Source organism: Prenolepis imparis, unplaced genomic scaffold (assembly GCF_030444845.1).
Source record: "Prenolepis imparis isolate NDT839.2.m4 unplaced genomic scaffold, iyPreImpa1.0 SCAF_15, whole genome shotgun sequence".
In the NCBI taxonomy this organism is placed as follows: domain Eukaryota; kingdom Metazoa; phylum Arthropoda; class Insecta; order Hymenoptera; family Formicidae; genus Prenolepis; species Prenolepis imparis.
The window spans coordinates 3,371,327-3,397,221 of record NW_028141173.1 but is presented as its reverse complement, the minus strand read 5'-3'; the positions used below and the strand labels follow the sequence as shown (position 1 = coordinate 3,397,221).

Sequence of the window (25,895 nt, the reverse complement as noted above, 5' to 3'; positions counted from 1 at the left end):
CAGCATTTCACATATCGAATTATCGATATTCTTAATATTCAATTTTTATAATAATAATAATTGGTGATTGGTACAAACGAAAACACATTAAATATTTATTAGAATACAAACGTATGACATAAATAATTGCTAAAAATTAATAAAACAGAATTGACATTTAAGAACAAAAATATCAATTTATCGATTTTATCTTTATATCAATTTATATATAATGCTTTATATATATTTATTTTCTTATTCGCATTTAAATCTTCATCTTGAAAATCATATCGATGAGAACTCACTTTATATTGAAAACCAACGCTATATACTTTAACTTGAAAAAAATAACAAGAAAGAAAACGTCGCATGATAAGATACATTTATCTTTCTACTTTCACAGAATGACACCGATTGTTCAAGTCCCGTGATATTGATTTATTCACGCGCATTCGTGTGTTTTTACTGCGTTTCTTATTTGCGACGCAGATTTTCCAGATAGCATCTCGCGATAGTATCTCGCCAATGTTCCTTGCGCGTAAACGAGCCTTATGGTGGTACGTGTTATAAATTGTATTGAAAGACCCTTGATTCGTATTCTTTAACAAGCTCGAATTATTACGCCAACTTCGTGCAAGTATCCATTGAGACGTAACAATGCACGCAACGGTACCGTATATGTTGTGTATATATATATATTGCATAAATATGTATGAAATGTATTGAGAAAAACAGGGACGATGACTTCACACGACCTGCATTTGGTGGATAAGTGTCTCATTAAGATTTTTCTTTTTTATTCGAATCTAATATCCTCTTTCTATTTTTTTCATTCGAATTATAATTTCAAGCATTTTATCACATTATTTTATTTCTGTAGAATTATTATATTCATAAAAATCAGATCTAGCCTGTCATCTTTTATAGAAAAAATTGCTTAGATTCTTCTTCGCACATTTATTAATATTTATATATTTTTTTACTCTGACGCATCTCTTGTTTCTTTCTAAAACAACATATTTCAATATGTAATATATTACAGGCTTAAAAATTGATTGGTATTATCATTACATCTTTCAATAATGTTTGCTATAAATAAATGAATATTTTCTCATTATTTCGCGATCTTTAGAATCTCATCCCGGAACGAAAATCATTCATTTGCATCCGTAATGAAAATAATCCACCTCGAATTTCGTGCTTAGGTGCTCGAGATGTTAGGAACGCGAGCAGATGCACGCGAACTTAAGAGCGCATTCATCAGATGCGTTGTAAGGAGGCATTTTACATAGAGTAAAACGTTGGAAAAAACACCCCCTCGAATGATCATCTTTGAGCAATAATCTAACGGAGGAATTTATTGATTTGTTCATTCAATTCTCAAATACTATTATGTTTCTTTTTTTACAAATTACATTGAAGATAATATGAAATTAGGGTCGAAACGTACAAAATAAATAATATTTAACAAGAAGGAATAATTTGCGCACCATTTACGGCTAGCTCTTAATTAGTCCACTCATTTTTTGCTCATATGGATATAAAATTGAAATACAAATTCAGGTTTTAATTTTAAAATTTAATTTAATTTTAAGTACACAGATTTAATTTTAATTTAACAAATTAAATAAAGTAGAATGTAAAAACAATTTTTCTCGCGCCTAATATCTACGTCTAGCTCTTATCAGACCTTTCACATCTGATTTTATTATTACATATATCAGAGCCATTTTAATTATTAATATCTCATTCTCTCTCTCTCTGTCTCTTGCACACGGGGATCCTTGGATCCCCGTCATCCCGAGTATGCGCACTCATTGTCCATCGCGACCTCTCGGCGAGGAAAAAAAACCCCCGGTCGCAAACCTCGTCCGCTCAACCGTGACACACGCGACATGAGCGCAGCGGCCGGCGATGATTTCGCATGATGACTCGATGACCGCATCCGAGTCGACGTAATCGCGACGGGACGAAACGCGATTACACGGCCCCGTAAACCCGCGTTCGCGAAAACCCCGTCTCCTCCGAGGATCTACCCCCGGTATCGCCTTCCCCTCAGGGAGGAAAGGGAGTCTCGCGCGACGAGGGAAAAAGTGCGTAATGACAGCGTCGACCCACAATGTGGTAATTCTTGCGCCGTCTTTTAGTTCCATATCTCACGCGAGAAATATAAAAAAGCTCGCACACAGAGACGGACAGAAACAGGTCCGCGTTATAGGAGGGGGAGGAAGCATCGAGGCGCGGTTTCGCGATTGTCGGCACGCGGTTTAATTGGACTGATAAAGTCGATTCGATGCTCAACGAGCCTTTATACCCCCCCGTGTGACTCCCCATCCCCGGATAAAAGTAATAACTTAACTGAAAGGTCACAGGGTGCTTATCGCCTCGCGAGAGCGAGGGGGGAAAAAAGGTGGAGGGAAAAAGCGGGCCTTGAGTCGGAGGTGAGGCTCCCTTCTCGAAGGGGTAGACTGCCATGTTATTTCATATTTACTTTGAGATCTCGATTCTAACTGTTTCTGTGCGATATATGCTTGATGAATAATGTGACTTGAGATAGCGAACAGCTTTTGAAATTTATTAAGATGTACAATGCTATAGTTATCTTCCTCTATCTCTCTTTCTCTTAACTTTAAAAAAGGATGCGATTTCTGTTTTTTTTTTTATTCTCCTGAGAAATAATTACCACGGTAAATTTAATATTATAAGATACAAACGTCGCAATTATATCTGGTGCAAAGTGCAGTTTGGCGCGTCGGGGGATTAATCTCACCGAGATGACAGGCTTAATTGCAGCGCGTCAAAAGGATATTTAATATAAATAATAATGATAGTGATAAAGCAATAACGGATTACTCGGTCCATGCCCGACGGCGATATATGTATGTATAATTTGCATAAACAGAATCATCGTGTGCCTAAAGAGATGAAATCCATCAGGGGGTCTAAGTAATGCCGTCTGTTAGAAGCGCGGTAAAGATGCAATTTAAAAGGAAATAATAATGATACTCTGAATGCCACTGAATGTCCGTCATGATTTTGTTATATATATATATTCGCCGTAGACCCTCTGAAAAATATATATATATATTTTTTTTAATGATAATATGTCTTTCTTTCTTTCAGGAGAATCTCGCGAACCCTAAAAATTCTGATATTTATGAAACTTTACACACATGTAGAGAGGATAAATAAATGAATTTAGAAATTTTCAGTTACTGCCCAAAAATATTCCAAGTGGTGAAATCACTTCTCATATGTAGAACGGCTATTTTGCTTTTCTGATATATCTAAAAAAATAATTTTATATTAAAAAATAATTTTGAAAAAATATTTTTCTTAAAAATCTAAGAAAAAATTATATTTTCAAAATTTTATTAATGTGTTTAAGTAGAGCTGCTCTTATCGTGAAACTTTTATTTCACTCATTAGAATCATTTTTTGGCAGCAACTGAAAATTTATAAATTCTACATATTTATCCCCCTCTACATGTGTGTGAAGTTTTATAAAAATCAAAATTTTCGGATTCACTAGGTTTCCTTGTTAACATCGGAAAACGAATTATATCTCGCCATTACCTTGTTTACGTATCTCTAACGACGATCACGTATTAATTGTCGTTAGACGCGTGAAATGTCGTCCGCGTGATTTAGGACCCGAAAGGAGTTGAAACGAGCACGACACGTGTCACGCTAATGATGAATTATTTCGCTTTGTATCCGGATTACACGCAAGACAAAAGGCACACACGCGTAATCGCGGATAGTTGGAAAAATAATTAAGCAATATTGTTACGAATAAATTAAGGCAAGCAATAGCTTTATTGGATCAGCTATTAAGATCAATATTTCATACATATAATCTCCAGTTTATTACACTAGAAATTCGTATTTTATTAATAACATATTTCGAAGAGTGATTATTTAATTATTAAATATTAAATACTTATTAAATAAATGATTATTTAATTATTAAAAATAATATTAATGGGATTTCTTATTTATATCAAGGATTGATGTAAATAATATAATATAAAAATAGATTTTTGAACATTGGAACTGAAAATACATACATGATAAAAGTAAATATATAAGATAAAAGTTCAAAACGATTACAATATAAATCATTAAAAATATAAATATATTAAATAAATCATCGAAAATATAAATATAAAATAAATCGTTAAATATATAAATATAAAATAAATCGTGAAAAATTAAATATAAAATCAGTCGTGAAAAATATAAATATAAATCGCACGACTGCATCCGCGTAAGAATGGCTGATAATTAAATAAAGGACGTATACGGGGGAAATCGTGCGTCCGCAAATTCTCGTTAGCGTTTGAGGTATTAAAAGATCGCGACTTACGTGACTCCGAAAGGGAGCACATGCTCGTACTTTTGCGCATAATCTCTCTGCGGATCAGAGGCGAGACGCTTCCGTGATGATATGAGGATGAAGGAGACGGTAGAAAGGCAACGAGCACCGACAAAAAATTGCACACGGGTATATACCGTCGACGGCAATATGTTACCCTCTGTCGTGTGACGCGCGTGTTCCGCAGAGGCACTCGAACAGTCATTTTCTCGTAAATCTCGCCTGCGTTCGCGGACACGAATAAATCTTGTCGTCATTTACATTATCGTGCGTAATATTTTGGCTCGTAGCGGTGGATGTAATAAAGCTGCCGCGCGTCAAACCGATGTCTCGGGTAAACAAATTACTATCGATCATACATGTATATATGAAGCTGCTTAAGAAAAAAAAAAAAGATAATTACCACACAAGGATGAGAAAAAGGATGAATAATTGATCGATATCATTTATATTTTATTATATTTAACTTATAGTTCACAAATTCTAGTTTTGGAAATTTTTTTTTTTTGTTTTTTTATTAATTTATAATTATATTTGACTTATGGTGCGTATATTTATTTATATTTTAATTTATAGCTTAAGATTTATATTTTATTTATGCTGGTTAAAAGTTTATATTTTAGACATTTTAATATAATTTTTTAAATTAACTCCTTATTGATTTATTTATTGCGAATTATGTAATTTTTTTTCTGCCTCTTATTTTTACTTCTCGCGCCATCACTATTAACAGATTATCCGCTATAAGTTGATTCAGAGTATCTGTATAATAGATCGCAATAGATTCGACATCCTTCCTTCGTTGTTTCCTTCGTTCCTTCGTCGTTTTCCTCGCTGGTCTCCCGTGAGAATCGCGGCCGTACCTGCGTCGAAGGGTCAAGAGCCGAGTCGCCCCGTCTTTATCCCGGAATTAATTACCCATTAGCAATTACCCGCGTCCGACGAGCCTCGGAACGAGCGTCTCGGCGCCGCGCCGGGCGCAAGTATATACGCGAATGATTCACCGAGGAGTTACGAGGGCCCGGGGCCCTCTTTTTCCCCCCTTTTACCTCCCCCGCCCCCTGTTCTCCATCCGTTCCGCAAGAATCAATTGAGCGCGTTAGCCTTAAATATATACGGTGGGCGCGCGAACCGATCGAGAGAGAGCGAACTGAATTATGTGGCACATTTTGACAATTAATAGTCGCTAATGAAGACACAATCGGGCTGCCCCGGAGCACTCTCGCCTTTCACCCCTTTTCTCGGCTCGTGTGTATATGTGTGTGTACGCGAGAAGAATAATATAGAGGGATTACAAAGAATCGCACAGAGGGGGGGACCCCCGAGAGGGGGCCGAGTTGGCCCCGAAACCGCTGCATCGCCGCCGCAGCTTCATAATTCTCCGGGTGTAATTGAGAGCTCAACTCTTTGAGGCCGCGATATTCCATGCCGCGGATCTATAATATATGATACGTGTGTCTGCACTGGCGGATCCTTGGGGGGGGGGGGGGGGGGATTAAAACCACCCTTTGCAAATTAAAAGGAACAGTTTTGCTGAATTCGTTTCGCTAATCATAAAACCAAAAATATTAAATAATTTTGCAACCCCCCCTCCCCCCCATTATCGATGTCAGGATCTGCTAGTGTGCATATGTATATATATGAATTTGTATATATATATGAATATATATGAATATGTATATATATTATATACATGTATATAGTATATACATGTATATATAATATATGCATTTATATATATATACATTTATGTGCACATTTATATATATATACATTTATGCACACATTTATATATATATACATTTATGCACACATTTATATATATATACATTTATGCACACATTTATATACCTATATATACATTTATGCACACATTTACAGATATATACATTTATGCACATTTATATATATAAATATGTATATATATATATAAATGTATAAAAATAAAAATAAAAAAATGAAAAATATCAAGAAGAGTTAGATATTACCTACGTCGCGAATTAAAGTTTAATTAAGTTCAGGATACGCAAACCATTACGCGTCTCCGTTTCTATATTAATGATTTATATTTCATATAATAGAATTATATTGTGTATGTATACTTTATATATTCTGCATTTAACATCAGCGTCGCAATTTTGACATTTCCTACGAAATAATTCTTTTATTATATTTAATTGTAACATAGATTAAAAAATTGATTTAAAAAATAATAAAATTAATTCTGCGAAACTTAATTATCAATATAATTGAATGTTGAATTAATTAATTGAACGTTAGTAGAGCATGACGTGTGTGATATCGAGTTAAAAACAGTATCAGCTGTCACACATAACGTATTTCCAATTATTAGGCATTTGCATTTTTCAATAAATAGTATGCAAATACGTTTAAATATATATGTATATATATTTTAACACATATAACCTCACGTTATGTTACGTGTTTTTTCGACATTTTTCATTATCTTTCGGAGGACTATTTTATTCACGTCATATTTTTAAACGCGCTCTTGCATTTTTTAATAAGTTTTAATCAATAGGGGCGATAATTAATTTTTTCGAAGTTTTAGGGTCGCAATTTACATATCATTATGTTAGGTCATGACACGTCTTTTTAAAATATTTTTTATTATCGAACTGAGGACTATTTTATTCATGTTTTCTCATATTTTTAAATGCGCTCTTTCATTTTTTAATAAGTTTTAATCAATAGGGGTGATAATTAATTTCTTCGAAATTTTAGGCTTGTGATTTATATATCATTATGTTAGGTCATGACACGTCTTTTTAAAATATTTTTATCATGGAACTGAGGACGATTTTATTAAAGTTCTCTCATATTTTTAAGTGCGCTCTTTCATTTTTTAATAAGTTTTTATAATTAAACTCGATAATTAATTTTTTTGAAATTTTGGGGTCACGATTTACATATCATTATGTTAGGTCATGACACGTCTTTTTTCAATATTTTTTATCATCGAACTGAGGACTATTTTATTCATGTTTTCTCATATTTTTAAACGCGCTCTTTCATTTTTTAATAAGTTTTAATCATTAGACTCGATAATTAATTTTTTCGAGATCTTAGGGTCGCGATTTACATATCATTATGTTAGGTCATGACACGTCTTTTTTAAATATTTTTTATCATCGAACTGAGGACTATTTTATTCATGTTTTCTCATATTTTTAAGTGCGCTCTTTCATTTTTTAATAAGTTTTAATCAATAGGGATAATAATTAATTTCTTCGAAAATTTAGGCTCGCGATTTATACATATATATCATATTATGTTAGGTCATGACACGTCTTTTAAAAATATTTTTTATCGTCGAACTGAGGACGATTTTATAAGTTCTCCCATATTTTTAAACGCACTCTTTCAATTTTTAATGTTTTAATCGTTAGCGGGTATAATTAGTTTTTTCTTAATCTTACAATTAGGTCGAGTCATATACATATAATATATCTCGGTTTTCATATAAAGCACAAAACGTCGAGATACCGCAGCATACGACAGTATTATAGTTGCGATAGTGGAAGAAGAGGAGGAGGAGAGAATTATTAATGCGCAGCTGCGGATTAATTAATATTACCCGGCTGATTTGTTTCAATTTGTAGCGGATCCTTTGATCGCGCGGACGGAATCGTGTTTCCATCTCTGGGGTCCCCGGGCCCGGTGTGTCCGATCGAATTTATTCGCGCGCGCGCGCGACGCCCCGATGTATCACCACCGGGGGTACGGTACCCTCGGTACCTGCCTCCGCTGACACTGAAATATCGCGAGAACGATTCTCAAGTTCGACGAGAGCGAGCCTCTGCTCGTTTATCACGACGCGGACGATCGATAACTCGAAGTCTCTGTGCGACATCTTCTCTCTCTCTCCTCCTCTTTTTTACAAAGTCAAAATCTTTGTAAAAACTTACAAATTCAGGTAAAAGAATTTCGATCGCTTCTTTTAATTCTCAAGAGCTTAATTAATTTTCTTCTCGTTTTTTACGTTTTTCTCGTTTTAATTATTGAATATAATTTATTTTTATCTCTCTATTATTCATTTTGTATATACTCTTAATGTAATATGTACATGTATTGTCTCTTTTTTATCACATTAATATATAATATTAAATATTAATTAATATTATATTATATTATTAGTAATAAAAATTAATTAAATATTAATTAAATTTAATATATAATATTAAATATTAATATGTAATATATAATATATATGATTATATCGCATTCACAATGCATAGAGATTAATGAATTTATTTAAAAATGAGATTCTGTATTTTGTTAAATGTTTTGGAGGCGCGTAAAGCTTTATCGTCTATTACTGTTATTGTACAAATCTTTTCTTGATTGCTATCTAATTATTTCATTTCTAACATTTCCGTGCAATTGCTCAATTATATCAAAGACCGATAGTCAACAGAGTTAATTGCATTGAATATCACGTTTGACACGCGAGTCTCTGAATTCATCTTATTGTTTTTTTTTTTCGGATTGTGTTTGTGTCTTGCATCAGATACATAAGAATATATATACATTTCACGCTACATTGCCGGAAATACGCGGTTACAGAACCTCACGAGAAATCATTAAATAAGACACCTTTCTATCCGGTTTGCGTTACTGTGTATGTTTTTTTTACAACTATATATGTATTACAGAAGAGAGAACATCTACTAATTTTGTCATTACGTCGGAATTTTAGCTCTGAAGCAATTTCAAAAGTAGAGAGGTAGAGAAATATATATATTTAATTCGCACTCGTACAATTTTACAGAAATGTGAAACGAACAACAGCAAAGAGGTTTCCGCCGTGAAAACGTACAAAAACTACACATTTACATACTGTTTGTTTGAAAAATGCAAATGATTCATAATTAGAAATACGATACTGTTTTAACTCGATATCACACGTCATGCTCTAACTAACGTTTAAATAACTAATCCAACAGCTACATCGATGATTAAGTTTCGCAGAAATAATTTTATTCTTTTTTAATCAGCCTATGTTATAATTACATATGTTATAATTACATATTTAAAAAAATTTATTTCGTAAAAATATCAATATTGCACTAATGTTAAATAAACAGGACGCCAAATATATATTATATATTCTCGATAATTTTTAATTTTTATCTCTTTATGAAAATGATTTATACATAATTGTTTGTGTCTAAAGATCATTGATAGAGTAACACACAATTAATAATAAACATGACGTTTTTAATCGATATATAATATTCTTCGGAAACCTTGAACACGACAGTAAATCGATTGGTACACGCATCTCAAGAGGCTCGTACATCATCTGTCACGTATTGGTACCCGTTGGTACCCGATGTGTGTTCTTATTTTTTTGCATTTATATTATGGAACAAAAATTTCCATATAAATTCCGAAAATTAAAAATCTCGAATCGAGATAAGGGAAAATGTGTTTAAATAAATATGTATGAAAAAAAAAAAAATTATTTATAAATCTTCTCCACAAGAGAGCGAGCGATAAAATTATTTTACATAAATAAAAGATTTCTAGACAATTTTCTTCAAAAACTCAAGTCGGTATATAAAGCACAGTTTATTGCCTCGATTCAAAGTTTCGTCGATCCCGCTCGAATAATGTGTCATCGACGCGATGGTCAGAGATCTCTCACGTGTTTGCGAAATAGGAGCCGACGAAAGGGTTCAAAAAACGAGATGAAAAACGAGAATGATCCGAGAGAGAAAGAGAGAAGCAAACCTATAAATTAAGGGAAAGAAGAAGCGAGAAGGATACAGGGGGGCTGAAGAATGAGGGGGAGGGGGCGCGGGGGTGTTGCGAGTAGAAAAAGAAAATAGAGCGAAGGAAGGCGAGGCCGACGCACATTCTTCGCAGGAATGTAAATCAAGTCTCTCTTCGGACGAATGGAGGGGGGAAAGGGGGGACCGGGCCGCGTCGATGCCGGCGGGGGTGCGCTAGCGTCCACCACTAAATAATTACAAGCTCTTAATTAACGACGAGGGCCGATCGTAAAGCCATCCGTGACTGCGCGCGAGCGCAAGTCTTGCTTTCTCTCTCTCTCTCTCTTTCTCGTCCGCGTCCCGCAACCCCGCGGATACATGTTTCGAGATTATTTAAACGAGCAATGGTAACAAACGTTATACAGACCGGGCCTTACCGGACCGTGGCCGCCGCCCGGTCGGTGACCGGCCTTTCTCGGGCCTGGTGCGCACGGAAAAAGGGATAAATGCGATACCCGAGTGTGGAGAACGAAAGAAGAGGAGCGAGAGAAAGAGAGAGAGACGAGATGGTACCGGAGAAGCTGTCTCGTGCGCGGATGACGTCAAACTGGTACCGGTAATTAATTGATTAAAAATGCGAGATGAGTTTGCATAAATGTGCGCGCAGAAAGATGGTCCCTGCTTATATTTGTGAACGAGGAAAGTATGATCGAATGTGTACAATCGATTCAAATTTTTAGTTGCAGTTTGCATCCGATGTCGCATATTTGCATTGAATGCAGTCTCTTACAATTATTTCATCGTATTTCGTACTCGAAGTATAGTGTTAGATTTCCATAGATTTTAACTGTTAAGTCGAGATTTTAATTAGCAATTTTTAACTCAAAACAATAAAATTGCATATTAAAATTTATATATATGGTATAATAATAGATCTTCTGTGTCAACTTTTTTTAAATTAAAAATCATGCTTGTTAAGTCATTATATTCCGAAGTTCTTTTGTATCCTGCATAATATCACAAATTCTAAGAAATTTGCATAATTTCCAATATTTGATTAAATATAAAATCTTACTTTGAGGATAAGTTTGTGATTTCTTTTATTAATGAGAGTAAAGATACTGTCATTAATTATATAAATCACGGATACAAAGATATTCATAATATTTTATTTTAATTTTTGTGATTTTAAAGCCTCATAATTATTTCACATTATTGAATACAAATCGCAGACAAAAGAATGAAAAATTAAATACTGCACATTCTATGCACAAGCTATGCTTTAACTATAAGATCAGAGAGATCCTAATATATTATTACAAATAATTAAATCCCGAATGAGAGAAGCGAGATAGTTCTCATTTTTAAAAGTTCTCGTGAAAGAAAAGTATTAATTTTGCTATAACGCTATCGAGTAGGTTTAATTAAAACGTAAACAATAAGTCTAATCAGTGACGGCGGTACATAATTTATACGCTCGATAGCTACATTTTGCAACTCAGCATGAACCTCGTAATATTGAATTCGCAAGTTGTGTACACACGATTAACTCAACTAAGTTGATTAGAAGGATATCTGTAATTTGCTAATATTGCGAAATTAATATTGTATATTTGCTCTACTGAATTAATACATTTCTTTTTTACTGCACACTTGTTCCGCTGAAATCTGATAAATTAATGAGAGAGAAAAAGTTATCGATCAAACATATAAAATGTGATATTCACATGAAATTCTTTTAGTTTTAATATTACATGACATTTCGATTTTTATCTGTTGAACAAATAATTTTTTTTTTTATAAAAGAGAAATAGAGAAAAGAAATTATTAAAATTAAATATAAATGATATGAAGCACTACGTATAAAAGCTCCATGATAATATCAATTATCGTCACAATTTATAGATACAAAATACAAATGAATGACTCATATATAAAATATTAAACGCCATCAACTTTCTTATAAAAGGCATATATCTCATAGTTATTAATACGTATCCTTGATGTTTCGAAGGGAACACATTTCGAAGGGAATACATTTCGTTGAAAGGCGATTCGAACGGACGAACAGAGCAATTACATTAGCACCTGAGAATTACGTTTTATCTTCACCATAACGCGCCGCGAAACAATAGAGCGAATAGAGCTACCCAACACAGTAGTTGATCATCTGGTGTGTTGGAGAACAATTTAATATGCGTATCACTGACGCGGGGGAGAGAGGGACTTTTGTAATTCGTTGAAACGCGTTTCCAAGAAAAACGTAATGGCATTAAAAGGAGAGTGAAGAGGGATGGGGTGGAATTACATTGATTATTCCTTTGATACGAATCTCGGGGAGAGAGTTCCTCGAGGTCCCTCATCGGAGACGTTTGACACACACGGTCCGATTATAATTTGCGTAAGAAGCACAAGCACGTGAGCGTGCAATTATGTCCTCGTCAAGTCGCCCCGCGCAGGCCCCCAGGAGGCAGAAGGCTTCGCTATCGACCGGCGATTAAAATATAATTTGCGATTAGGCCATTTAACGGGAACGATCGTCCAGATTAGAGGCCTATTATGCGTAGGTACGTGACGACAAACTATTACAGCGTAAGATGTAATTGCGGATCGTTTATAAGTCCCGCGGTGGCGTTAAGAGCAATTTACACTTTGGTTCGCCTCTATCGATCGACGATTTTAAGAGAATTTTTTTTTCATTATTTATTTTTAATTATAATTAATATTTTATCAATTTACTCCATTTTTTTAATTTTTAATATTTCACAATATTTTTAAGTATAAATTTAAATAATGATTAATAATGAATTATTATTATATAAATATATATTTATATATAGAAAATTAAAAAATTTATTATCGTTAATAATTTAATTATATATAATAATGAGCTGCCTCTTTCTTTTACTCAAATTATTCTATTTTTATTTTTAATATTACTTATTTAATTTTTAATTTTAATAAAAATTTTTTTTATACTAAATTTAATATTTTTTATATATTAAATATTCATATATTCTCATCTAAATCCCTTTTCTTTTTCTATTCATATTATGCGTTTACGTTAGCAAATGCGTATTTAGGGTGGTTTTTTTCTACGCGTTTTAGGGGAGAAACGATTGTAAGATCATTAAAGTATCTCTAGAGTGAGACGGTCTGTTAAATCGAAATGTAACAACGCGCAACCGACGAGGCGTGCTGTATAGTTGGGGGTTAAAAATACACCGGCTGACCTCGACCACGTTATGCAAAACAACGTATATCCTAGAAAACTCTACTATACTCTCCGCTAAATAGCGGATCGGACAGGGTAATAACGGCAATCAATGAACAATAGCGCAATAAAAAAACAACGAATTGGTTATTCATTCCGATTATAATATATAGCGCACGGTAAACATGGAGGATTTTATACGATACAATCATAAAACACGAGATTAGTTCTATTACAGTTGCGTGACGAGAATGCATTGCTACGTACTCTTTGAAAATAAATTGTTTTGCATAGCAAAGTTTTTATATTATATATATATTTATTATTAAATATCTTGCTATTTAAATCTCATAACTCGAAGGTCCGCTGGGCAAAATTAAACGAGGAATATGGTATAATTAGCCATTTACATTCTTGAAATTTCATTACAATCATTTAATTTTTATTTTATTTCTTAATAAACTCGAAAACGCACATATTGATTCTTTTGAGAAATTAAGGTAAAAGAGTTACGTTTTACACAGAGCAATTCATTTTATTTTAACTCTCAACTGTTTTGTAGAATAATTGATATAGTTGATATATGTAAATTATTCTAATATTTTTTATAATATTAATATTTATAAATTTATATATCAAATATTCTAATATTAATAAATAAATAAAATGTGATCTGATGTTCTAGATGTCGGCCAATAGAGCCAAGCGCGAAAATTAATTTCTAATTTTTCGGAACAGTATCTCTTGGTTTGAGATCACTGAGTTCCATTTGATTAATTATCAATTAACCTCGTACTTACAATGGAAAAATAGGCGATTTTTCTCGCCTATTTTTCCATTGTAAGTACGAGGTTAATTGATAATTAATCAAATGGAACTCAGTGATCTCAAACCAAGAGATACTGTTCCGAAAAATTAGAAATTAATTTTCGCGCTTGGCTCTATTGGCCGACATCTAGAACATCAGATCACATTTTATTTATTTATTATTTATTAATATTGAGAGCCGATTAAATAAAAAATATATATTCTAATATTATTTATTTCACTGATTTTTATTAAATCTGACGGATTTTATTGAATCTTCTATATCTATAATGGTCTTTTAAAATTATAATTAATTATATATATTTATTCTAAAATTCTCAAAGTTAAGATAAAGGAAATTAGAAATAAAAAATAAAGAAGGACGAAAAGAAATGATAAAGAAGAAAGGATTGTCATATAACTCACTGATAAAATTTGCCGAGCAACGACGATATAAGCAGGGTCGTTTTAGCAGCGCGCAGAAATAATCGACCGCGTCGTGCATCAATGAGAATTACAAGCAGGGTTTATTCTCGTGTTGTCCCGATATACACTCGTATGTGTCGTGGCAGAAAACGAAGGGAGAATTGCGACCGAGCAATTACACGTCCGTTCTACGTCCAAGGTTGAGGTGGTGATTATCACGAAAATCGTATATAATTCTTAATTAAAATTAGAGCGGCTCTCGCGATCGCGCAGCGGGAATATTGCGACTAGAGAAAGAAGAAGAGGACGAAGGAAAATAAAATATATATACAGGAGAAACACAGGTTCGCGCGCTCGAATTCATTGGATCCCACGAACCTTGGGACTTCTATCTCTCCCGCTTACCTGCGGGGGTTTCATCTCGGAATCCCCTTTCCCCCTTCGTTCACCCATTTATTTATTGAGATTCGTAGTTTTACGATTGGCGGGAAACGATGAAATTGCACTTGTATCAAATATTTCTAAATGTTTGTATCTCGGCAATTATTATATACGTGCAATCGATATTTTAATTTGCGAAAGGCACGTCAAGTAGTACGCGTGGAGCACAAGTCAGCCGTGTAATGTAATTTGTTATATTTAAAAACAATTAATTATTATGCAGCATGTCTCTCTAGAAAAACCAGGGATTTTTTTTATCTTGAAAAATCTGATATTCTCATGGAATAAAAACTTTGAAAAACTTTTTTGAAAACTGTATATCTTTAATAATTTTACTCTTATTTAACACTTCAGGAACATATGTCTAGCAATATCTTTACAATATTTAAATTTTTATTAAAATCTCATGTGATTTTTTTATTGATGATCTCTTTTTAATATCGTGATCTTATGTAAGTTTCAGAGAAAATTGTTCAATTTTTTAATAATATTTAAATAAATTAGAGTACTCCTTAAGATCAGAGAATTTTTTTTACAAGATTTAAGTAGACACTCTGTTATGAATTTATGAACAATTTATTTATAAATTTAAAACAACTTTCTCATTATCCGAACATCTATGTGAATTAATCAGTAATAATATCGTCATACCAATTAAACTTCAATTATTAATTATCACAGTAATTTTTAGTAACATTAATAATTGTATAGAAAAACATATTTTCTTCCTCGAATAAATATATATGTTTTTTTACGATAAAGCAGTAATAGATTATAGTTTTTTCGACTGAAGAAGATGCATATATTAGACGCAGTGAGCATTGAGAATGACACGAAAGCAGAAACAGGAAGAGAAACGTTCATCGTCGAATGTACGACGAACGGAGTAGCATTACGTCAGAAAATATCTGATCGGCCGTGACGTCGATGTAAGCTAGCGTACGGCACATGTACCTACACGTGTTCGACGCACTTTATCGCGCATAATTAATCCGGACTCTAGTCCACGAGGAATGAGAGCGCGATGAGTCCTCGCACGAGAGAAATACAAATTTTTTTTTTACGCTACGCTGATTGAATTTAATTCGTCACACGTGTGTGGAAAAATTGCAATATAAAAATCTGACATAATGCATCTGGAAGTGCGCTGTTGTCTCTTTAACCATAACCATATTAGTCTCAGTAATTTCGGAGCAAAAGAAATAATATATACAGTAAGAGTTTATATTTTTAAATAAAATATAAATAATATATTAAATATAAATCGTTTATATAATATAATATATAAATATTAGTAATTAGTAATTATATATTAAATATATAAATAATCATGGAAAAAGAAAAAGAGATAAAAAAGAATTTTAAAAATAGTTCCGTCACACACATGATAAAACTTTAAAGAGATGCACGTTTAAGATATAGTCTTAAGAAATATTTCTAGAGAATAGTCGTTCACCTTATATAAAAAAAAAAGAGTACTTCAGTACAAATATTCAAAGGAATATAAATGTCACCGGACTTCGCATGGAAATCAAGATCTCGATGATCTCGACCATAGTCGAACTACACTGAGAAAATTTTCTCTTAGAATTTATCCTGAAAATCATGATAATCCCACAATATAGTATGGAAAGAATTTTATGAGAATTTCTCTGATTAATATTTATCACAATAAAAATAATAATATCTATCACAATAAAATATAAAATATGTTTGATTAATTTTACTATGCAGTTTAGTAAAATTAATCAAACATGTTCTATATCTTATTGTGATAGATATTATCATTTTTATTGTGATAAATATTAATCAAAGAAATTCTCCTAAAATTCTTTCTATACCATATTGCCCCACGATTGCCATGATTTTCAGGGTAAATTCTGAGAAAATGATCTCTGTGTAAGAGCCTATGGTAGGCGCGTGACTTTTAATTCGATAATCTGTGTCGCGAATGCACGCATCCGCCCCCGCTCTTGGTGCTCGCGTTTTTTGAACCCTTGACACTCTTTCTTGGGAACAGATCGAATTGACTCTCTCTCTTGCTCTCCTCGGCCATTACCTGGCTAGTCTCATGGCTATCAGTCCGAGAACGAACGCTCGACGAATAATATAATAAATCACGCCGGGCCCGAGAGAACGATACGACTTCCGAGCTACCGAGCTACGTTTTCAACTCGCCCACGTGTATCTTTCTTTCTCTCTCTCTCGGGTGTGTAAGGCTTATGTTTGTTCGTGCCTAGGTGTATATCAGCGGCGTCGCGATCTCACGACTTCCATGTTTTAGTCCGCGCGTTGTTGCTTTTGCTGGTTACAAGCGAGAGAAGTTACGCGACTGTACGTCCGGTATATGACGACGACAAGAGACGACGACGACGACGAGAGCATCGATCGTTTCCTCATGTTTTCCCACTCGAAATTGTTATGTAATTCCGTTGCGGCATCGATCGTCAGGTCGCGAAGCACCCGGGGATCCTGACGATACCATCTTAGGTTCGAAACTCTGAAGCTTTTACGATACTCTAACAGTCTTGGATGCTTTTTTTCTGCTTTGAAGCTCCTTGACTTTAGAATTCGATATAACAAAGCATTAATTAATTAAATGGATAATTCTTACTAGAGTTAATGAAATAATCTTGTTGAGAAAGGTATTTTGTCAAAGAGAAACAAGGTTTTCAATCCATTGATAAATAAATTTATATTTCGGTATAAAGGAATTAATAACTTGCTAAATTAATAAAATTTCTTTCTATTGGCACGAAGTGATTTTTTTTCAATATTTATATAAATGTATGTAGAAATTCTATAAGAATTACAGAATTGAAAGATTTACACAGTTGGAGAACATAGCTGGCAATATATGAAATAATAACTAATATTTTTATTTGCAAGGATGTATTAAAGAATGTATTTGTGATTTTATCCAAAAAAATATGTCTATATTTTTAAAGACACATATATTAAAATGAGACAAAAAATGTATCCTTAGCAGAGCGTGGTTTCGATCCACGGACCTCTGGGTTATGGGCCCAGCACGCTTCCACTGCGCCACTCTGCTCTTGAGGTAGAGGAAGGTTAAAGCCACTTAAAGCCACTAATTAGAAACATGCTACGATTTAATTATTAAAAAATTGTTAAACATAAAATTTAACTCTTCTCCTAGCAGGGCATGGTTGCAATATAATACAATTCCTTTGATTATACATTTGTTAGGCACCTTTTTTCAAAATTAAAAAAAATTAATTTAAAATTATGTTTTTTTAATTAAACATACATTTTTTTAATTTAAAAAAATTTAATTAAAATTTAATTTTAATCAATTTTTTATCGTCTAGATCAACACATATATCTTATTTTATTTAGAAAGACAGAGTAATATTTTTTAAAAGCATTTTACAAACAACTTCAGAAAGTCAATATTTTAAGAGAGCAAATTTATATGAAAATATTACGAATTCTGCAAACCTTTTCCTTCATGCAAGTTTTTTTATACTGCAATATATTTCCAGGTGACTATAAAAATTAACGAGAGTTATTTCTTTATCATTTGGCTCTATAAATACAAATACAAGCATCGCTGATATTAAAATTTAGAGAAATAATAATTTAAAATTAATTTTTAAAAAATTCTCCAAATTTTGATTCGCACGAAGGTGTTAAGATCAGAATAAATTTTTTATCATCTACATCAACATATTTTATTTTATTTTATTTGTTAGAAAGACAGAAAGAAATATTTTTATAAAACATGTTGCGAACTACTTCGAAAAGTGAATATTTTAAGAGAGCAAGTTTATATAAAAATATTATGAATTCCATAAGCTTTCGCGATCATGCAAGTTTATTTTATACTGCAATATATTTTCAGGTGACTATAAAAATTCACGCTAATCATTTAATCATCATTTGATTCTAAATCATTTCGACGTGAAATAGCTCAAATATATTTTACAAATAAAAGAAGAGATAAAGTTGATAGAAAAAGATTGTTGATATTGATCCCGATCTGTGTTTTAAGTTTAGACAATTCTGAGTATCGCTTATTGCAATCTTCTTGTACGCATTGTGATCTCTATATAAAGTTGGCATAAGTAAGATTGCGCGACCGAGGCTGACGCGAAGAAAACGGTAGTCGAAGAGCTAATCGTAAATAATGACTCGGTTCGCGCACGTTCGTGACACACGACAGAATGTATGCACGAATTCTTAGATTGGATAAACGCGAATGTCAGGTGCTCGCGAAGTAAGAAGGAACGCGAGCGAGCACTGTTATTAACTCGTTTTATAACCAGTACATCTAAACTGCGAATAAACGAGCGTTAATTACGTATGGACAAAATAAAATTCGTATGACGAATAACAGTAAATCTTTGATATTTTCCTTCCCAACAGTAATGTATCATCTATTTTAAAGAATTGCATTTTTTCTCGATAATAAAAATAATGTAATTTTTGACAGCTCAAAGGAGCCCCGAGTACATAATTATACTTTTTTCCCCCCAGTCTGACATTGTCCATCAGAGTGTCTACGAGCTGGTGCACAGCGAGGATCGGGAGGAATTACAGCGGCAATTAATATGGAATTCTTTCCTGCCTACCGAAAGTGCAAGTCTGCCATTGCACGATGCACTCTCGCCCCAGCATTGTCACCTGCTCGAGCGCAGCTTCACGGTTCGCTTCCGTTGTCTTTTGGACAATACATCCGGTTTTCTGGTACGTATTAATTATACAGGGTGTGTAACAAAAATGTGGGCCTCGGGAGCGTATTCTATTCATCGAAATGAACAAAAAAATTCATCACATTCAAACATGTGTCCAGAAAAATGCGTTTTCACGTTATAATCATGTTCGAGTTGAACTTAAGATAATTGCACAAAACGTATTATTTTATTTTCCACAATACAAAATAGTAGAAAATAACTCTTGTATCTCAAAATAATTCATTCTCCAGCAAATTGAGCAAATTTTGTCCAAAAATTGTTTATAAGCATCTGTTAAAATAAAGGGACCATTAAAAAATCATTTTTGGACATTTTTGTCTATTTTTTTACATATATTTTATATAAATGTCTCCAGAACTCTTTTCTCGTTTTGTTAGTCTAAAGAACTTTTCAATTAATCAAATAAATCATAATTTTCTTCAATATTTTTTTCATTACTTTAATTTCTAACATTTAAATAGCTTTCTACTTAATTAGATTAAAGTCGACATTTTACTTGACTGTCTCTTAACTTTCCAAATTAATTAAAAGATTATTATACGATAAATTTATTAATATTTTAATGATTAATTAATGAATAAATTGATTAATAATTTATTAAATTTATTAATACAACCTAATATAATTAAATTAATTTGTAATTTACTTATTTATAAAGTATATTTACATTTGCTTTGAAAATCGAGAAAGGTATTCCGAGGTAATCGAAATTAATTCTATTCTCAGTATTTCATTTTCCCTCGTAAAAGAACATAAACGATCTTTGCGACGAGTGCGCCAGGTAATTACAACAAATGACGTGTGTACCAAGAAGAAGGAAGCCTTGGATAAGGACCAAGTCCTTACGGACTCTTCACGGTTACAAAAGAGATGTGCCGGCATACAAAACAGTAATTAATAATTTCACTGTCGTAAAGGGAAGAGGAACGAACTCTTCTCCGTCACTGTTTCCTCCGCTTTCGTGTAATTACTTTTCTTTCCGTTCATCTTGTCGTTCACCTCTCCTTCTTCGGATCCTCCCTCTCCGATTGTCTCCAACTTACTTTCTCGACCTACCCTCTTAGAAGTTGAATCGCGAAGGCATAATATCAGGTTGTTGTCGACCTTACATCAACAATTTTTTCTTAATTTTGCGTAAAATTAGAGAGAAAAATAAAATAAAAATAAAATAAAGAAAAGAAACAATAGAAAATTATTGTTATGCATTAATGAGAGAGTATCGCTGATTCTTAATCATAATTTTATTGGATATCGCAATTAATTTATCATTTAATGTGTCATGTCTATGAAAAAGGAAAATAGGAGTTTCAATCGCGACGAAATATCTTGACACCAATTTCCGGAGCAATTTCGAGAATACAGCGCTTACGTAAAAACCTTAAAATCTGGGCCGTAGACCCGACATTATTCCCCGCGCAAAAGCTGAGCATGTATAATAATAGGCTCCAGCCAATGAACCGTGACAGCGCGGCAAAGATTGAAACGATAATTCGTCCGGACGGCCGAGCTGTCCATCGTGTCGGTACCGTTGTCCCGATGGCGTTCAAGAAAAGGTATAAATCAAGGAGACCCCGAACAAAACCAGGTTCTCCATCCCTCCGGTTAGGGGGAGGAGGGGGAGAGAAGAAAAAATCGGGCGAAGGAAGGAGAGGGAGGTCGAGGTACGAAGAGACGCGGCAAAACACTAATTATCTTACGGCAAACACACCGCGCGATGTAGTCAAAGAGAGTGAGAAAAAGAGAGAGAAAGTACGATGGTATTATCTTGGCAAAGAGGACAAGGACGAGAGTCCGAGAGAGAGAGAAGAGAGTCAGATCCCGAACAGACACAACTCCCGAGCACGGGAGTTTGGCAAAAACGGCGCCGCTTTGACGTTTATGAAAATGAAACTGTAATCGTAAAAGAGGGTTTACGGCGCAAGAGAGAGATTCATCCGCCGCCGCCTCCTTCTTCAGGATCTACCTCAGGAACCTTGGCGGCATCCTTCGCGACGTAGATCTAGCTACCTTTCTCTTTATTTTTTTTCTCTTTACCGGGCAGATCTATATTCTATTTCGATCTATTACTCGCGTTTATCAATGATGTGATGCTGTGCGGAAGATTTTTCGATAAGCATCAGAAAAGTATTTCAAAGAAATCCAGGGTGTCTACTCCCTGGAAAAATCGGGGAAAATCTTGCCAGGGATTTTTTTTACTTTTGAAAAATCTGAGAATTCTCATGAATTTTATTGAGACTCAAGAAATTTTTTCAAAAATTGTGCCTTTGATAATTTTATTCTTACATTGCAAGAGATTGACAATCAGCTGATTGGTCAAGTTATTGAAGATCAAGAAATTCTCGATTAATTTTTTTATAAGATTTGAGTAGATTATTTATTTTAGATTTACACAAACAATTTTCACTCTAATTTCCGAATTGTTTATTACAGCGTCTCGACATCAGGGGCCGAGTTAAAGTACTTCATGGCCAGAACCGAAAAACGGAAGAGCCGCCGTTGGCCCTGTTCGCTTTATGCACACCGTTCGGGCCCCCTTCGCTTCTGGAGGTGCCGCAGAAGGAAGTTATGTTCAAAAGCAAGCACAAATTGGATTTCGCGCTCGTGACGATGGATCAGAGGGGAAAGATGCTCCTAGGATATTCTGACGCGGAACTGACGAATCTCGGTGGCTACGATCTAGTCCATTACGATGACTTGGCCTACGTCGCTAGCGCGCATCAAGAATGTAAATTATATTTTTAAAACATTGCAGGAGACTGCTATATCCCGCAAAAATATTTTTTTTTTAATAGAAAATATAGATTAGTTTTTTAAAATAATATTGTCGATTAAAATATGACAGCAAGTTAAAAACTTGATGATTATTTAATACAAGCTTGATAAATAATGAAACTTCAGTTGATTTGGCTAGAGCACAATGTCATATATTGTATTATCTTATAAAAATCGGAATCAAATGACAAATGAATATTTTGAGGAAATTTTATTCTAATTTTTATTTTTTTTTCAGTATTGAAAACTGGTGCATCAGGTATGATAGCCTACAGATTTCAAACGAAGGACGGCGGGTGGCAGTGGCTGCAGACTAGCTCTAGATTGGTCTACAAAAACTCGAAACCAGACTTTGTACTCAGTACACATCGACCTCTCATGTAAATTTCTGCCTTAGACGTGGACGAGGAAGAATTAAACGGTGATTACATTGACGTATATCGTATTTCAGGGAAGAGGAAGGTCGGGATTTGCTCGGCAAGCGTACGATGGACTTCAAAGTGAGCTATCTAGATGCCGGATTGACCAACAGCTACTTCTCGGATAGTGACAGTTTAACGGGATCGGTCATGACACCGACGCTGCCGGCTCAGCCGTCATCTCAGAGGGGGAACAGACGATACAAGACGCATCTGCGAGACTTCCTTTCGACATGCCGAAGCAAACGCAGCAAACTTTCCGCCCAGTCGTCGGTCTCGCCACCGGTGACTCCCACAGTCGCCTCCGTGGATTATCTCGCGGCTGACACAAGTGCGGCAGCCGCGGTCGCGGCAGCCTACAGCAATTTGAACACCATGTATCCGACGCCGTACGCGCCCACAGCGGTGGCGGCTAGTACCGATCCTTCCTTGACGACTTACATCGGTCACACGGGCAACTATCATCAGACCCTCTATCCAGCGACTGCCTTGGACAACAGGTAAGTTGATGTGACTAATTCTAATAGGAATTTCTCGAGTTTAACGCAGCATTATGAGAAATTTAATTAAATTAGATAATTTATTATAAGGCATTCCTATTTGCTGAATCAATCACGGTATGAAATGTAGAGAAATTTATATCGCTAATTTCTCGCACATAGGTATCTCACGGCTGCGACAGAGAATCTATTCCAATATAGGCCGCTGGGCTCGTATTATCCGGAGTATCACACCGGCACTGCGTACAACGGCTTCATCGACGTATCGCTGCCCACCTACGAGACTCATCAGCTGACTAGCAAGACAGAAGAGAAGCTCTACTGCCAACAACTGAGCAGCAACGAATCGCCCAAGTATAGCTACGTGGAAACGAGACATCCCGGAAGCGTCAGCGGTTCGCCGTACGCTGCTAGTCCGGTAGCTAGCGCATCTACGATGCATCCAGCGACAACCGACATGAACGTTGTGCGGGCCGGAAGCAGGCATTCGCTGGAAGGTGGCGCGTCGTCCAGCAATTCCGCCGGCAGCTCACCGGTGACCGGTGGTGCGGCCAACGGTATGCTAACACCCAAGATAGAGGACGTGAAGTCCGAGGTATATGGCAGCGAAGCTCCACGACAAACTGTGTTGATGTGGGGCGCTCCGCCGTCTCGCACACCGCCCAGAAACAACGGCAGCTACAGTCCGCCGACGCCACATTCGACCCATTCGTCCACGCATTCCACTAACGCGACTGGAGATCCGCTCAAGTCGCTGGCGGAGATGAATTCCATGAATGGAGATTGCAAGTGGCGGCAAACCTCGCCTACGGATCAACAGGTGACCGCGCCGAGTCCGCCGAGAAATAACAAAACGCAACAATCTCAGCAGCAACAACAACAACAGCAACATCACCATCAGCAGCAACAACATCAACAATACCCGGTGACCACGTCTCAGTATCAAGCGACCACAGTCGCAGCCAGCACCATCGGTGGTTACACGCACTCTCATCCAGGTCATGGCGGGCACGGAGAAGCGGGCTCCGAGGTATGGCAAGGAGTGCAACACCACCATCACTACCAGTACTATCCTTATCACCACCCCGCACCACCAAGGCACACGCCCCAGTGAGTGTCACTGTTGCCTCACAGATTTTTATTATAATTTTCCATCGACGCGTTTAGGATAAGGTGACCAAATCTTCGAAAAAAAGGATCACGTATCTTGCTTATAATTGATTTTAGTTTTATATTCATTTACAAGAAACAAGTTTTACTTCGTCCGCTTAAAGTAAAACTTTAATTATTAAGATTATATCTTTTCTGAATCGAATAATATCTTTTAATTTTGTTAACATGATTTTTTGCAACGTGTATTGTACTTATATTTTAAATATAAAAAGTTAAAAGTGTGAAAAAAATTCTAAACGCTTTTAGAAGAATTGGTCACCTTACAATTAGCAACAATTGAATGGGAGATGCCATAATTACGAATGGCTCATGATTAATCAAAAATTTGTTTCTGCATTCATTTTATATATAATTTTAATAATTATTTAGAAAGTTCATATATGAATCATTAAAATTTACCAAACAACTTTATCAACATATAATAATTATAAAATCACACTTCGATTCAATTTTATTTTTTAAGAAAAGCATGCCTCAAAAGTAAGATCAGGCATAACTTAATGGCATTTTCTTGCACATTATTATATTTATTTACAAGCTATTATTACTTGATTTTTTCTACATTAAATCGAGCTTTACGATCACCTGATATTTCAAATTTATCTAAACGAGCCAAGAAAGTCTTCGAACTTTCTCAGTAATATTAAAATTCAGCAGATTCTTAGTCGCTATCTGATAGTAAGAGAGAGGATCTAGTACACGTAAGATAATGGCGAGACCGTCCATTTGGTTGCAGCACGCCGCCGTCAGTTGCGGGAACGGGGACGGGGGTGGGAACAGGCATGGGCATGGGCACCGGGGACAACAGCATCAACAACAGCAGCAACAACGTCTTATACCACCCTCCGCACCACCACCACCACCACCACCACGTGGTGGGATCATCGGCGGCAGCGGGAATGGGCCCGCCTGTACCACAGATTCCAAACCGGACGCCGGGAGTCCTCTGTTGTCCATCTCTGAGGTGACTAACACCCTGCTCAACCAATAGTCCCTTTGTAACCTCGGCGTCGCTTTATATCAGCGATGAAGGTACGTTCACGGTTGTTCGACCGGCGCTAAATAGAACCGAAGCGAATTGAGTGATTCGCTGAGAAAATGAGCTGTCCGGCGAATATAGAGAAAATGAGTTTAAATATACGCTGTCCTCGGATTATGTAAAAAAATAAATTTCTTTTTAGTAGACTTTGAATGTGGCTCATCTTCTCGGTAAAACGCACAATTATAATATAATATAGAATTTTACTTTTAGTTAGAAGGAAATAAGACATTGATAAAACATTTGTAATAATGTATAAATGAAAATATATGTATATAAAGAGGCAGAAGA

At 34.9% G+C, this 25,895-nt stretch overlaps 1 protein-coding gene and 1 non-coding gene across 10 annotated transcripts in view; one reads left to right on the top strand and one right to left on the bottom strand.

Annotated features, from left to right (window-relative positions):
• The window catches only part of Ss (aryl hydrocarbon receptor spineless), a 218,423-nt gene that overhangs the window by 188,030 nt on the left and 4,498 nt on the right, over positions 1 to 25,895 (top strand). For 8 of the 9 annotated variants that reach the window (XR_014426963.1, XR_014426964.1, XR_014426962.1 and 5 more), the window contains 6 exons: positions 19,484 to 19,693; positions 22,132 to 22,426; positions 22,712 to 22,853; positions 22,925 to 23,392; positions 23,555 to 24,502; positions 25,302 to 25,597. Coding sequence is in view for 1 of the 9 variants with exons in the window: in XM_083055338.1 (XP_082911464.1) it covers positions 19,484 to 19,693; positions 22,132 to 22,426; positions 22,712 to 22,853; positions 22,925 to 23,392; positions 23,555 to 24,422; positions 25,302 to 25,556 (2,238 nt within the window). In the remaining 8 variants the exon portion in view is untranslated. The remainder of the gene's footprint in view (positions 1 to 19,483; positions 19,694 to 22,131; positions 22,427 to 22,711; positions 22,854 to 22,924; positions 23,393 to 23,554; positions 24,503 to 25,301; positions 25,598 to 25,895) is intronic. The other variant, XM_083055338.1, reaches the window with a different exon arrangement.
• Positions 17,967 to 18,038, bottom strand: Trnam-cau (transfer RNA methionine (anticodon CAU)). The gene has a single exon. It is a non-coding gene; the product is annotated as a tRNA-Met (tRNA).